The sequence below is a fragment of the Coffea arabica genome, chromosome 9c (genome assembly GCF_036785885.1).
Source record: "Coffea arabica cultivar ET-39 chromosome 9c, Coffea Arabica ET-39 HiFi, whole genome shotgun sequence".
Lineage (NCBI taxonomy): Eukaryota > Viridiplantae > Streptophyta > Magnoliopsida > Gentianales > Rubiaceae > Coffea > Coffea arabica.
Genome location: NC_092326.1, coordinates 529,150 through 544,677, shown reverse-complemented (window position 1 = coordinate 544,677; position 15,528 = coordinate 529,150). Strand labels below are relative to the sequence as shown.

The window sequence follows — 15,528 nt, the reverse complement described above, 5'->3', positions numbered from 1 at the left end:
AATTTGACTTTGCTCAAAACATGAACGTTGTAGGTATTGATGTGTTTGAGGTGCCTGTAAAATTTCAGGTCATTTGGATTAGTGTAGAGTGAGATATGACGAAATTACTGTAGCTGTTCTGCTTTGATCAGAATGCGAAAACTGCGATAGTAATTGGCCATTTTAACTGGAATTGATTTGGATTTTAGAGTTGGTTTCTTCTGATGAAATGTAGCTGGATGTCTTAGGTAACTTATGCCTTTGGAATTTCGGCATTTGGACTTGTATGGACTGAGATATACCGATTACAGTTTTATGTGATTTGCAAACCTGTTTTGGTAATTCTGGATTTGTATTTTGCATATTTGACCTAGTTGTGCTAGGATTTGGACTAAGTGGCCTTCTACATTGTTGTACTCCTGTTTCTTAGCTTCGAAACGGTGGGTCTTACACCCCCATCCGATAACCGTAGTGAATTTGGTGCCATTACCGCATATTGAGGTCAAATACGGTTTGTGATTCTGGTACGTTTTTGGAAAGTTTATGGCTGGAACTTTGGCTTCACATTTGACTGAGTTACAAGCTGTTTGGGCTTCCGACCAAAACACCAAACTTATAGCCCTATATCAGAGCTTTCTAACGCCCTTGAAATTTCATGAATCGGATTTATAAAACCTGAGATATAGCCGAGCAAACAAGGCCTGCCCGTGAAAATGACCAGAAATCTGTTTTGGTCCTGATGACCAATTTCCGTTCCGAATTTGGATTGCCGACCTTCATGAAAGTTGTTCCATTTGGAATGAACTATCTAACTGCCAATTTTCAGCTCTTTTGAACGTGTGTAGCATAGAAAACAGTTTGCACTCAAAACTGACCATTTGTGCATTGGCTAGATTTCGTAAGTGATTGTGTTTGATTCATTTGGGACTAAAGCCTCCAGTTTCAGTTCTGGATGTCTTCATAACAGTTGTTGTTCATCCTTTAAGCTTCGATATGGCGTCTCATACGCGTTAATCCGATATTCGTAACTCAACTTATGAATAAACTAGAAACGAGTGTCAAATCTGCCGTTTCCGCTAACGGCCGTCTCCGTTTCCGTTCGTCATATTTACGTGCGCGCGTGCCGTTTTTGCCGTTTTGCTTGTTTTAGGCACGATAGTAGTCGTTTGCGATATTATGTGACACAATCCTCTATTTCAGACGGTGGTGAGTTGGGCGGAACTGGTGGGACCCACTACTAGCTGTTCATTTCGATCCGACTTCGTACTTTTGCTATTTCAGTTTCTGGGTAAGTATTCAGGCCAGTTTGGTGTGTTTTCTTTGCTATGTGTTTGAGATATGTGAAAAGGGCACTTAGGCGAGTGTATACTTTATCGCACTCGACCTAAACCCTAATTTGAATGTATAATTGTACTTGGCATATGTATATGAACCTTTTGGAACCAAAACCCTTGAGCTTGTGGCTCGGGGCGACTTTCGAATAAAGTTTGTGAAGTTTGCAAAGTTTGTGATTTTGAATAATTTTGTGAAGTTTGTGAGTTTGGGGCGAACTCTTGACCTGGTTGGACTATTCGAGCCGGTAAGGGCTTGGTCGAAGGCAGTCCAACTTAGTCTGAGGTCACCAAGTTTGTAGGTTCATGTTATGAACCAATTTTGTGAATCCGGTTCACCGAGAAAGTGACCAAGTTTGTGACCCGAGCTTGTGACTCAAGCTCAAGTTTGTGATTTCGTTCGCCCGGGCAAGTTTGTGAGGTGACTGGCCAGTGAGGGTGATAAGGTGTCGGTGGGTGTACAAGTGAAGTTCTACGGACTATTATTTGCGGTCGACGGAGTGTCGGCAGGAGATCACGCATGGCACATGAGTTGGCTTTGGAGCCACCTGTATCCTTATTATGTGATGTTACTTTTCTGCTTTTGCTTTACTCTTATTGTGTAACTGTTACGTGAAATTTATGCTTTCGCCCCTGTTTACTTACTAAGCATATAGCTTACCCCATTCCTTTTGTTTTCCTTAGCAGGGGCCGACGCGGGGACTTTTGGCTCGTATACTAGTATAGTTAGATTGGCTTGTAATAGTTGAACAGTTAGGATGTTTGTTTTTGTTTTGATGGTTTGACTCGATACTTTTGGAGAATGTAATTATAACTCTTTTGGGATTGTATATATTGTATTTAGTGCTCTTTCGAACTTTAAGTTTTGAGTCCTGGCGCGAGCTAGGCAGGCGGCCCGCCGATACCCTTGGGTTCGCCCTTGGGAGAAGTGGGGTCGTCAAATCCTTGGACAACATGATGACTCTGGAAGGAAGGACCAAGCCATCTACTATCTAAGCAAGAAGTTCATGCAGTATTAGGCTAATTATTCATTCATTGAGAAAAACTGCTGTGCATTGGCCTGGGCAGCCCAAAAGTTGAGACACTACCTGTTGAGCCATACCACTTATCTTATTTCCCGATCTGATCCTTTGAAATATCTTTTGGAGAAGCCGATGTTAACTGGACGTCTGGCAAAATGGCAGATAATTCTCTCAGAGTTTGATATCGTTTTCACTTCACAAAAAGCTGTCAAGGGGCAAGCTATAGCGGATCATTTGGCGGAAAATCCAAGGGATGAAGATTATCAGCCACTTCATACTTATTTCCCTGATGAGAAAGTTTTATTCGTAGGCGCTACAGATGATATAAGTGAGCAAAGCCCTGAATGGAGGCTTTTCTTCGATGGAGCTTCGAATTCTCTCGGAATTGGAATTGGAGCTGTTCTGGTTTCACCCGAAGGGAAGCACTACCCTGCCGCTGCCAAGTTGCAATTTGCTTGCACAAACAACATGGCTGAATATGAAGCCTGCATTTTTTGTCTCAAAATGGCTTTAGAAATGGAAATCAAAGAGTTGATAGCTTTCAGTGATTCAGATTTGCTCGTGCATCAAACCTTGAAGCAGTGGATAACCAAAGATTCAAAAATTCCGCCCTATCATTGCAGTCTGCTCACTCTGGCCAAGTAATTTCGAAATTTGGAGTTCAGACATCTTCCACGAGCCCGAAACGCATTTGCCGATGCTTTGGCCACCTTAGCTTCTATGATCCAATATCCTGATGAATTGAGGATGGAGCCAATTCCGATTCAACTTCAAAACAAGCCTGCCCACTGTTGGGTTGTAGACAAGTCCTCCGACAAAATTCTGTGGTATAATGATCTTAAGGAGTTTCTCAAAACAGGATCTTATCCTTTGCATGCTAATACAAAGGACAAAAGTTTTCTGCGTAGAATGGATTCAAAATTTTTCTTGAATGGAGAAGTTTTATACAAAAGAACCTCGGATTTAAATCTTTTAAGGTGCATTGATGAAGATGAAGCTCAATATATGATGAAAGAAGTGCATAGTGGCGTTTGTGGACCTCACATGAATGGCCATTTGCTGGCGATGAAAATCATGAGAACCGGATACTTCTGGCTTACTATGGAGCATGATTGCATAGATTTTGTCCGGAGATGTATAAAGTGTCAAATGCACGGTGACATTATACGTGCTCCACCCACTGAATTGCATAGCATGACCGCCCCATGGCCCTGTTCAATGTGGGGTATGGACGTGATTGGTACAATCGATCCTCCTGCTTCAAATGGTCATCGATTTATATTAGTGGCGATTGAGTACTTTGCTAAATGGGTTGAAGCGGAGTCATTCAAACATGTCACGAAAAAGGTAGTTGCCAATTTCCTGAGAGATCACATCATCTGTCGCTTTGGAGTACCCGAAACTCTTATTACAGACAATGCCAAGAATCTGAACAATGACAAGGTAGATGGACTATGCGAGCAGTTCAAGATCAGACACCGTAATTCTGCCATTTATAGGCCTCAAATGAATGGAGCTGTAGAAGCCGCAAACAAGAATTTGAAGAAGATTATCCGCAAAATGATAGAAAGGCATCGCGATTGGCATGAAAAGTTGCCTTATGCATTGATGGCGTACCGAACTTCTATTCGGACATCGACTGGGGCAACGCCATATTCACTCATGTATGGAATAGAAGCTGTATTACCAGCTGAAGTTGAAATTCCGTCGCTACGAATCCTCATGGAAGCTAAATTGGAGGAGGCTGATTGGATGAAGCAGCGCCATGAGCAATTGACTTTGATCGATGAAAAACGGCTCAATGCTATCTGTCATGGTCAGTGCTATCAGAAACGTGTGGCCCGGGCTTACAACAAAAAAGTCCATCGGCGTGCATTCGAAGAAGGTGACAAAGTACTAAAGCGGATTTTGCCAATGCAAGATGAAGCTAAAGGCAAATTTGCTCCAAATTAGCAAGGGCCGTTCATTGTCCAAAAGGTATTACCTGGCGGAGCTCTTATTTTGGCAGAAATGGATGGACGAACATTTCCTCAACCCATCAACTCAGATATGTGCAAAAAGTTTTTCATTTGATCACGCAAATTTTCTTTAGAAATTGATGCAAACGGCGAAATGCAAGTCAGGCCATCTTCTTTTACACTCAAAACATTTTTACCTCTACTTGTCCCCTTTGAGCCATCAGAGTTGACAAATTTTCGTTTGATAACCCTTGAGAATTGCAAGCCCCACACTGGGGCAAATTCATTTTTGAAAGAAGAGATGATCAAAAGGAAAAGAGAACCCTACACTGGGACAAGTTTAGTTTTAAAGAAAAATGCAAAAGTGAGGAAAATGCAAAGAGAGAAAATCCAATCAAACTGGGGCAAAATTCCTTGGTTTCGTTTAAAAGTTGGAGATAATTTCAAAATGATGCAATCTCAAGTTATTTCACCCCTTACATCAAAATTTGCTTTCAAACCTCAACTTTTCTTGAAAAACACCCCACCTGACCTCATTACAAAAGCCTAAAGTCCTGGCTTTTGTCATTTGCTGCATTTCTATTAGAAAATTTGTTAATCAACTGGCAAATGATGTCCATAATGCCTTCACCTAAAATTCATAAGGGAAGTGCATTTTACTGATACCAACAATCTTTTAACCACATTTCTCAGTTGATCGGGAATTAGGTAGTTCTGCTGTTCTTTAGGTGAAAACCCGCAAGGGTGCCTCAAAAAAAATGAATGAAAAATGAATGAAAAAATGAAAAGAAAAGAAAGAGAAAAGAAAGAAAAAAAGGAAAAAGAAAAGACAAAAACAAAAAGGGTGGGGGCAACCTTGGTGAAAACCCGAAAGGGCGCCAAGGCAGGTTTTCTCAGCAGACGAGCTCGAGAAGGAACAGCTGGTGACCTGGTTCATTTAGGGTTTTCCTCATATTTGTGATACTTCTGCCAGTATCGGATTCCGAAGAGAAAATATCCAAAGTCTTGAATATGATATTCGTTGGCTAAACTTGTATTGTCTATACGAATATTCTTTTGCAAAATGTATCTTTTATAAACCTCTTGGTTGTTCTCAATTATTTGTGCATGACTGCTTATGATTGTCTACATTCTTTTGCATGCTCATCTTTGCCTGACATAGGAAATCATCTTGCATATACATTGATTTCACCATTGAATTCAAATGAATGATAAACCCTAAGGTTTATGCAAAGATAGGGGATTCAATCATCTATTACAAGTGAGTGACATGCAACAAAGCTGCCACCTAGATTGGGTGACGTGGTAAATCCGTATTCTATCAGTCTCAGAAATTGAAAGGTTTCAAGTTCGACTAAGGCAAACGCCGCAGAGCAGAAGTAAAAGCATCACAAGACTCATGTTACACGATTCTCAAGGCAAACCGGATCAAATGATGGTGGCAAGTCCATTATTTTTTCTTTTCTTGCAGGAACGTTGCATTTACAAACAAAAGCGGCCACTCTCCTTTTGGCACCTAAATCAATGACAGACAAAGCTTCCCAGTAAGCAACGATCGATGTTATTTGCAAAGCTCGATCATAAGAAACAACATCAGCTATCGCTTCAGTCACAGAGATCCAAATTTCCCTCTTGGTACAAAAGTTGAACTACTCTCAAATAAAAAACTCAATTCATGGTTTAAACTTCCCCAGTGAAGTCCCGTTTTAAATTCCTGTTCGGGTCAGTCCCGTTTTAAATTCCTGTTCGGGGTTTTAAATTCCTGTTCGGGTCAGTCCCGTTTAAAATTCCTGTTCGGGTCAGTCCCGTTTTAAATTTCTGTTCGGGTCAGTTCCGTTTTAAATTCTCGTTCGAGCCAGTCCCGTTTTAAGTTCATGTTTGGGTCAGTCCCATTTTAGAATTCCAGTTCGTTGAGATCCTTTTGCAGCCAAATAACACAGGTAGGTATTTGGTGTCTACTTCTTTGTCTCAAGTTTTTCCAAAACTCAGATAAAGAGGGGCAAACTGTAGACACCAAATTTTAGCGTGATTTCATTTACTATTTATTTCTTAGTTTTTATTTGTCGTGTTAAATTTTATTCACTTTTTAGTTAGTTTTTTATTATTTTTAAGGTTTTAGCGTAGAATTTATCGAAAAGGAAAAATCATTCACAAAAATGTTTTATTTTTCTTTTAGATTCAAATTTAATTTATTTTGTTTCAAATAATTCTTTGAAGAAAAAAGAAAAAGAAGGAAAATCATTCAAAAATATGCTTTAGTCGTTTTAATATAATGTTTTCTCGAAAAAAAAAAAGAGAAAAAGGAAAATTAGCATTTCATTTTTATCTTAATTAGCATTTCTTCATTAGTTTTATTTATTTATTTATTTATTTATTTATTAGTTATCTATATTAATTAGTTATTATTAAAATAAAAAAAAAAGGATGGCCGCGGCATGCAAGCTGCATATTTTTGCAGCTTGCAAAGGACGATCACAGATGCCCATCGAAGGGCTGGATGTGAAGGCAAGGACAAACCCCTCATCAGCACCCTTCATGTGAGGGTTTAAGAGATTGGGGAGTTCATATAAAAGGAACGAGAAACAGCAGCCGCAAGGGTTTTATTTTGGAGTTGACGGCAAAGGAAAACAAGAGAGACTGACGGCTAGGAAAAAACCAGAGAGAGCTGAAGTTGGCGGCTGAGTGAAAGAAAGGCTGAGAGAGAGTGAAAGAGAGGGAGCCGAGAGGGGAGGTAGCCATAGTTTGAGAGGAAAAGGAAAGGAAGGCTGAGCTTTGGATAAACCAGAAAGTAGAAAAGGGGAAGTGACGGGCTGGTATTGAGAGAGGCATCTGCCGAGGAAAAGAGAAGAACTAAAGAGGAAAAGGGAGAGCTTGAGAGGCTAACGGCTAGATTGAGGAAAAGAAACAGAGAGAGGGACGACTGTAGAAAGCAAAAGCTACGGGAGGCTTGTTGAGTTAACGGTTGTAAAAGAACTGGAAAGCTACTAGATCCGAAAAAGATGAGGTTCAAGATTCAAAACCCAATCTCAGTTTTCTTCATCGGAGTCAGTGACTGATTTCTTCATCGAACCCGAGCTTCAAGTCCAAAGGTGAAACAGGTAGTCTTCAATCCTTGTTATCGTTCATTTCTTTTCAGATGGAATCTGGTCTGTGTAACCAGAGATCTTAGGCTTTTACTTGCGTTTAGATGTTGAATTACTGGAGTAAAGTTTGATGCTTGGATGTATTAGGAGGCAGTCCGTCGTTTTTCTTGCATCCATTTCCATTTCATCAACCAAAGTTGTTTCCTTTTTGTTGTTTTCTGTGTCGGACATAGCCAGGGCTGATGGCACTTGTTTTTTATTACCATTTTTGTTTTCTAAAATCTGGAATCAATTCTGTTTTTTCTTTTGCACTTCATTCGATAATCTGGTTTGGAGAATTCTGGGAAATGCATCATTTATGACTGGGTTTTGATGATAGGATGCATAAGGTCTTACTTTTGTTTCGAAGAGATTGCCGTTTGCTGTGAATTAGTTTTACTTCCAGATTTGCATGTTTTCTTGAATCTTTGTATTGAACATGAAGAACGATGCCTGGTGTTTCTATATTTTGATTCCAGTCTTTCTTTTGTTTTGGATGAAATACTAAGTGGTGGACCGCATTGCCTAAGATGTCAATGTTACAGAAAGTTTTGTAAACCTTGCATGAAGTTGCTTGAACTGTTTAAATTTTTGCATGCCTGTTGTTTGACTCTTGGTGCCTACATCTGCAAGTTCATGATGCGAAATGAGAGGTTTGGGTAGTTGTGTTTGGCTTTGGGTGTGCTTGAAGGCTGAATTTGCAAAGTGCCGAATTATAGAAGGCTTTGCTGCAAGTTTTCTTCTTTCTTCTGTTGCTGTTAGTTTCTCCCCTTAATGGTCAGCCCCAATCCTTTGTTTCCACCCTTCAATGAAGTTGCATGTTTAGTCGATGATGGAGAGGTAGAAACCTGCTATATGACAAACCTGTTTTGCATGATAGAATGAGTAGAGTTGCGGCTGGAAAATTGCCGCAAGTTTGGAAACCAAAAAATGCAGCAGTTTGGTTTGTTTTGTTGCAGAAGCTTTTTGCTTTCTTTTGTTATATGAAACTTGCATGAAAGTATTCTCATAATCCCTTTGTTGTTAAGTTGAAACCATGTTTGATCAGTGTGCGTTTGGCACTTCATTAGCATGAGTTTGAAGCTGCAAAACTCGTAGCAAAGCAGAAAGCTGTTGCATTCTTATTGCTGTCTTTCTTTTCCATGAATCTTTACACTTAATTCGCATGTCTAATCTTATGTCTAAGGGAAGGAATGGGATTTTGATGTTTGAGTTTGCAAGTAGAGGTCTAAAAAAGGAAAAAACTTGAGCTAGCTATGATCGAATGCTTGCTGTGAAATAGCAAGTCAGGATTGCCGAACCCTTTTGCATAGATTTTTCCAGCATTGGCATGAATTTTCTTCTATGTTTGAGTTGATCTGAATGCTAAAATTGTGTGTTGTGGTGTTTAGATCCGTTTTTGGGTGTTTTGTTGAAAGGTTTTGGGTCACGATTGATGTTGAGGTTGATATGTATTTGTAAAAATGAAAGTTGCAGCTAGTTAAGTTACAGAAACAGATTCTGCGTATGTTGCATGAGCTGCATGAAAATGTTGTCTGAATTTTTGCCTTTTGATCCCCCAAGTTCCCTTTGTTGCACTGAGGCCCAATTATATTTTAATTTTTTGCAATTGAGTCCTAAAGAACTTGCAATCTGAATCATGACTTGGCCTTTTCATTACTCTTGAACCTTCGAAGTGCTTAAATGTTCTAGTTGGACTCATATGACTGATTAAATGTTTGCAACCGAATCCCTTTTTACATGATAACTTGCCTTGACATGTCTTCATGTGAATGGTGGATAATTTTCAATGGTTTTCTAGGATAAAATCGTGAAGGCTTAATAATTTGGAGGAATTCATAGTCTTGGTTTCATTTGATTCAGTCTTTCTTAGATAATTTTGTTATTTAATCATAACAAATAATTTCTGTGAATAGTTTTTTCTCTTTTTGTTTTTTTTTTTTTTTTGCATTTGATTGTGATGGATTCCCCCTTAAGCATTTCAATTTAACACTCCACTTTAGATTCTTGAGACCTTTTATTTGAGATCGAGTTTTGCTTGCACGTGCATGATCTATTCCATATTTGATTTTCGTTTCGTGTTTAATTTCCACTTTTGTGTTTAATGGTTGTTTCATGTGATTATTTGATAATTAAAGTGGTACCTTGACCCATTTATTGTTTTGGAGGATAAATTAGTAGTTTCACCTCATTAGGGCATCGACTCAAGGGAGGTATATCTAATCCTTTATTCCTTACTTTATTTGACTCTACGTGCTCCTATGTGTTATGTGTGAATATGCATGCTTTAAGTCGCTTTCCATTTCATGTTTAATTGCCTATTTCGCTTTCTTTTTATTTCATTTTTCTTAATTTGCAAGTCATTTGAAGGCACTTGAATGCCAAGTTGTAATAGCTAGGTTATTTTTTTTTTTATTCCGTTCCCCCTCCTAGATTGTAGTAGGCCTACTCCCCCTCAAAATGTAATAGTTAGGGCCTTAATTACCTTATGTGTCTTGCATGTCTATGTGCTATATGTTTAATCGTTTTCTTAGGTTTTGGCATCTAGATATGCATGCTTATGTGTTATGTGAATTACGTGCTCACATGTTTACTTGCTTTAATTACGCCTATTTACTTGTATATGGTGAATGCAAATGGACGTCACCTCACTAGTCCAATGCTAGTGGGAAATTCTAGACATGGGCTAGTCCAACGCTAGACCCTTAGGGACCCCTTCGCTAGATCATGTTTGTATGATTACATTACACTTCATGCATATTTTTCCATTTTAGGATTCTTATCATTTTCACATACTATCTCCCCTAATAGAATATCCCCTTACCCCTATGTATATATAACATTTAGATTTGCATCACATTTAGGAAAGTAGGGGGTAGATTAGTGCATTTTGCCTGATTAGACTAGGGAAACTCCTTGAATATGGGATATAGACGAGTGTGGCTTTTTCTAAGCTTTAGCACGATTGTATTCCCTCTATCAAAGAAAAAATTGAGTCACGATTTAGGTCTCCCCGTGCCCAATATGCATGCATTCCCTAGGCTCATGCATTCTAAATCCACTCTATCATTACACTTTCACTTTCACTCCCATTTGCACACGTACACCTTTTTTATCCCTTCACTTGCACACGAACACTTGTAAATACATTTGCACACCTCCACTTACATCCTATTTTTTTTATTATTTTTTCTCTTACTTCACACAAACTCACGTTTTCACATAGCATGCATTCATTTCACTCACTTTTACGTCATTTAGGACTGTGTGACCTCTCCAAAGGGTCATTATTGGGCTTCACAATTAATATGATTGGCACCACTCAACCTTTGAAGAGAATTTTTCCCAATACCCCTAGGTCTAGGATTTGCATTCATGTAGTACATCCAAATGTAATAAATTCTTTGGTTAAAACGAGAAAATCTTTGATTAAATCACGCAACTAGCCTTGGCTAGGTCAAAGGGGTGCCTTGGATTGTATCTTTGCCTTCCCCTTCGTCAAATGTGGCTCCCGAACCTTTTTCGTTGGTTTACGTAGATTAGGAGTCGTTTAAAAGGGGTTTCTTACTACTTTTTCCTATTTTTCTTTAAAAATTCATTTTTAGGTGACTTGGTACACCTTAACTCATTACCAAGTGGCGACTCCGATTTCTTTATTTCAAAAAAACCCTTTTTAAACTATAATTTTGGGTCAAATCGTCGCATTCTCAAAACCCCCATTGAGGCCCACTTTTCTTTTAAATCAAAATTCGTTTTCCAATCAAAAAATCGAATCAAAAATACATTTTTTAACCATTTTATTTTATTTATTCAAAAAATGGGGCGCGACAGTTTCATTTCGACAACCGAAGCAAGAGCATGCTGAAGTTGGTAGTGGACTCTCGTTCATCAATAAAGGAGTGGAAACGAAATTTTGTATTCGTCCCCGTCGAGGACTTCCCTAAGAGTTTCTGGTAGAGGCTGCCTACCTCAGCCAAGGATCCTTCCTCAGGTTAGCATGAAGAGGAGAGTTTTTGCAAACTTCTCGGATCGGATCTCAGGATCAATAATTAGGCATATCCCGAAACGGCTCTTATGGACGGCGGGATCGGCCGAACTCTAATCAAATCGGACCGTCCTCTCCATTTCTCTACTCGACTCGAAAAATATTATATTCTTCAATTCATTATTTTATTTTTTCTTTCCCTTGATTCTAAGTAGTAATCCTTTTCCTTTTGCAGTGGTGAGAGTTTCGGACCTTATCACCTCGGGCACAGCTACAGTGGCCAAGAACTCACAAAAGTGGAGAGCTCCTGTTCAGATCTCGGGAGCACAGAAGAAAAAAGGTACCTCGGGTGCCATAGCCAGCACACCAGTAACAGTCGTCCCCAATGGCACCTCGCGGATTTCTACAATTTCCGAAGGAGTGGCTACCCGAGGTGAAAGAGTGGCTACTCGAGGTGTAACAATTACCGCTCCTCAGCCGGGCCGGAATAAGCAGTTTCAAACTACCAAGGTGCAAGTCACGGGGTCATCCCTTTGGAACCAGTATCTCGTGTCACCCCAACCCGCTGGAGAAGACAAGAAGCATCTCGGGTGGCGCTGGTGTCCGGAGTGGGATATCAGTATCAATGACTGATGCAAGGACCCTAAGGTGGCCCATCATCTTTTGGTCCACTCCAGTCTGCCCCGGGACCATGCCTTTGCCACAAGGTTCAATTCTGACAAACTGATGCAAAGTGCTTCAATTGCTTGGGCTTCTACTTCGGCATTTTTCTCCGAGGTGATGTAAAGGTACACCAATATGGTTGAGAATCAGCCCTCAACCGAACTTTTAGATAGTGTTTCTGCTGAAAAATAGTTGAAGTTGGCCGAGACAAAAAGAGATCAGGCCCTCAAGCAAAGAGACATCGCGGTGGCCGAGATGGAGCAAGTTGAGACCACGATGCACTCCTTGAAAACTGCCTTGAAAAAAGAGAAGAACCGATGTCTTAAAGAGGAGCAGTCTTCAAATGAGGCTATTGACAAGGTTGGGAGCTTGGCTGTGGAGGCTTTCCGCACCTCCGAGGCCCTTACGCGTGATCTTGGCGAATTGACCCTGTCGAGTTTCATGTTTGGCTATACCTCAGCTGTCCAAGATGCTGCTCCCCATCTCACCTCAGAACAATTGGACTTGCTCAAAGATAAGAACAACTACAATGAAGATGCCAAGGAGTTATGTGACCGCATGGCTGAGGGTACCCAGGTCGGGAAGAACCTGACTAAAGTGCGGGAGGAATTCAACTGCAAGATGGCCGATTTCGAGTTGAATCCAGAGGGTAGCGAGCTCAGCGACGGGGCAGTAGGAGAGACCGGCGCAGGAGAGGGTTCAGCCGAGGCGTGGGGCTCTTATAAGAGCCTTCAACCTCGGCATTTTGCACTTGGAATTTTTCTACTCTTGTAATGGTTATATTTTCAATGAAGTCACTTCTTCTGTTCTTATTTCTGCTTCTTCTTCCACTTATTCTTCCACCTCTACTTGTCCTCTTATTTTCTTTAACAACACGAAATAGTGATGCTAAGAAAATAACTAGGTAAACAGAAGATACATCACAAGTAGTCCGGAGTGGAACATAGATATTTTAAAGATAATACAATTTAAGATTCTCGGCATGCCAAGTTCAGAGTACCAGAGTACCATCTCGGTAAGCTAACATACAATAGCCATTCTGGTTGGCCTCAACTACTCAATATGGCCCCTCCCACTTCGGAATTAATTTGTCCTAGGGCTCTGATCGACTGACTGAATTCTTGCGTAGGACAAGGTCTCCCGAGCTAAACCGAAGGTATCTGACTCGAACATTATAGTAGCGAGGTAGCATTCTCTTGTAGCGCAGACATCGCTGCTTACTTCAGCTATGCCTGCTAGCGTGAAAATTTTGAAACTTAAGTGGTACGTTGAGTACACAAGCCGCAACGCATTCAAGGTGGGTCGCCCCATAAGCAGATTATACGGGGAATCAACTTTGATCACAACAAAATTGATAGGGACGGTTCGGCACCGAGAGTGCTGTCCGACTGTCACCGTCAGCGTAATCATCCCTTCCGAGTGGACAACGTGTCCCCTGAACCCCACTAGAAGAGTCTTCACGGGTATGAGTAGATCTCTGGTCAACTTCAGACTTTCAAAAGTCCGGTAGTATATGACGTCTACCGAACTTCCGAGGTCAACATACACCTTTTTCACTCTATAGTTATTGGTCAATAATTCAATTACCAAGACCTCGTGACTACTTGAAGCGGTTGGGACAGGATCACTTGGACCATATGTGTTTGTCTCAGTAAGACGGGAGCTCGCCTCAACATGGTCTGGATTAGCTTGTCAATAGGTCCTTTTACAGGAGTTTTGACTATCTCCTCCTGTCGGACCCCGATTATGGTGTTGATGATCCCGACTATGTTTGACCCATAACCAGGGGATCCATCTCGAGGAGGTCTTCTCGTCTTCCTAAGATCTTCAAAAGGTCGGCAACTGCTCCTGGACCACCTTCTCAGCGGGACTCGCCTCGGTTATTTTCTCGACAGGACTCTCCTTGACAGTCTTGGCAGGTGTCACTCCTCTGGCATTCTCCATCACTACGAACAAACTGCTTCAGGTACCCCCGCTTGATTAAGTCCTCAATATCTTTCTTTAAATTGTTGCAATCTTCAGTCTCATGCCCGATATCTCGATGATAAGCACAACAAAGGTTGAAATTCCTCTTTTCCTTCTTTCCGACCATCCTTGGGGGAGAACGCCTGAGGGGGTTCTGCTCCATGACAGACAGGATATAAGATCGGTTGGTTTTTAACGGAATGAGTTCAGAATCAGGGACAGACAACTTTCTCTTGGCAGTTCTATCGAATACACTTCGGCGATCTCGGTTAGGACTTTGGAATCTGCCAGCGGTGCTAGCCTCACCTCGGCTTGATTCTTTTTTCCTTCGGGAATCAGTTCTCGAGGGAGTTACCTGAGCTTCTCTTTTCATGCAGTTTAGGTCCTCGGGTTGTATGCTTTTTTTGACCTTTTGCCAGAACTCTCGAAGTGTACGAGGGAATTTCTTATGTGCCCCGGTGTTGAACACTCCGGCGGTGAGCCTGTTGGTGAAGGCAGCTATAGTTACCTGCTCCTTGGGATCAAGTATTTGCACGTTTTTATCTTGAAATCTCTGCACATAAGTACGGAGGGACTCCCCCGAATTCTGCTGTATATTTAGCAAGTAAGCCGAGGTCTTTATCGTCGGCGTGGAAGATATAAATCGATGGAGGAATTTGTCCACCAACTCTCCCAGGATGGAGATGCTCCTAGGTTCTAGACCCCAGAAATATTTTCGAGTAGTCCCTTGCAGAAATACTGAAAACGTCCTACAAATAATTGGGTCGGAAATACAGTATAATCGGAAGGCCGAGATGAACACGTGAATGTGATACTCAGGGTCACATCGGCCATCATAAGATGGTATGACGGGTAATTTGAAGTTTGAGAGAAGCCTCTCCTCGTTGATGTCGTCCGTGAAAGGTGGAGCCCTCATATAATCCATTTCTAATCTCCTCAGGAGCCGAGGATCTTCCTCAACTCGTTTTCCTATCAAACCTCATGAAAGAGCCTTGGAGATGGAGGCTATTCTAGAAGTAGCCTTAGATAAAGCTCGTTTCGGGGGTATTTCTAAGGGAATGTCTCCCATCAGATTCTTCCTTGGATGGGATCTCAGGGGATTCTTCTGATCTTCTCTTGGAGGATTCGGCCTTTTGCTTGCCTTATCTCTTGAGATATCTTTCCAACTCCTCAAAGATGATAGGGTTCTTAGCCACGAACTCAGCCATTTGGGACATGGCTTCTCCGTTAGTGGGTTGAGTTTCAGAAGACCCCTGTTCTTCAGAAGCATTTTCTTGCTGGGCTGTAGCACTGGGCGCAGCCCTAATGGTGAGAACCTTCCTGTCCCTAAAATGTGTGGGTTTCATTCTTTGATGTCTTCGAGTTCCCACAGATAGCGCCAATTAAAGAAGTAATTTTCGGATTCAACAGGAGGTACCTAGGCGACGGAGTAATTCTCCGGAAGTGGGTACGGTTTCACGGAAGTCACCTACTCAAATTACCAGACGTGAGGTAAAATCCCCT

The 15,528-nt window shown here is 41.1% G+C and overlaps 1 protein-coding gene across 1 annotated transcript; it reads right to left on the bottom strand.

Annotated features, from left to right (window-relative positions):
* Positions 1-13,143: 13,143 nt before the first annotated feature.
* Positions 13,144-14,950, bottom strand: LOC140014404 (uncharacterized). The gene is made up of 2 exons (XM_072065258.1): positions 13,936-14,950; positions 13,144-13,739 (listed from the first exon to the last, which is right to left on the bottom strand). Exons 1-2 carry the CDS (start codon positions 14,948-14,950, stop codon positions 13,144-13,146), a joined length of 1,611 nt encoding a protein of 536 aa, XP_071921359.1.
* Positions 14,951-15,528: the final 578 nt, after the last annotated feature.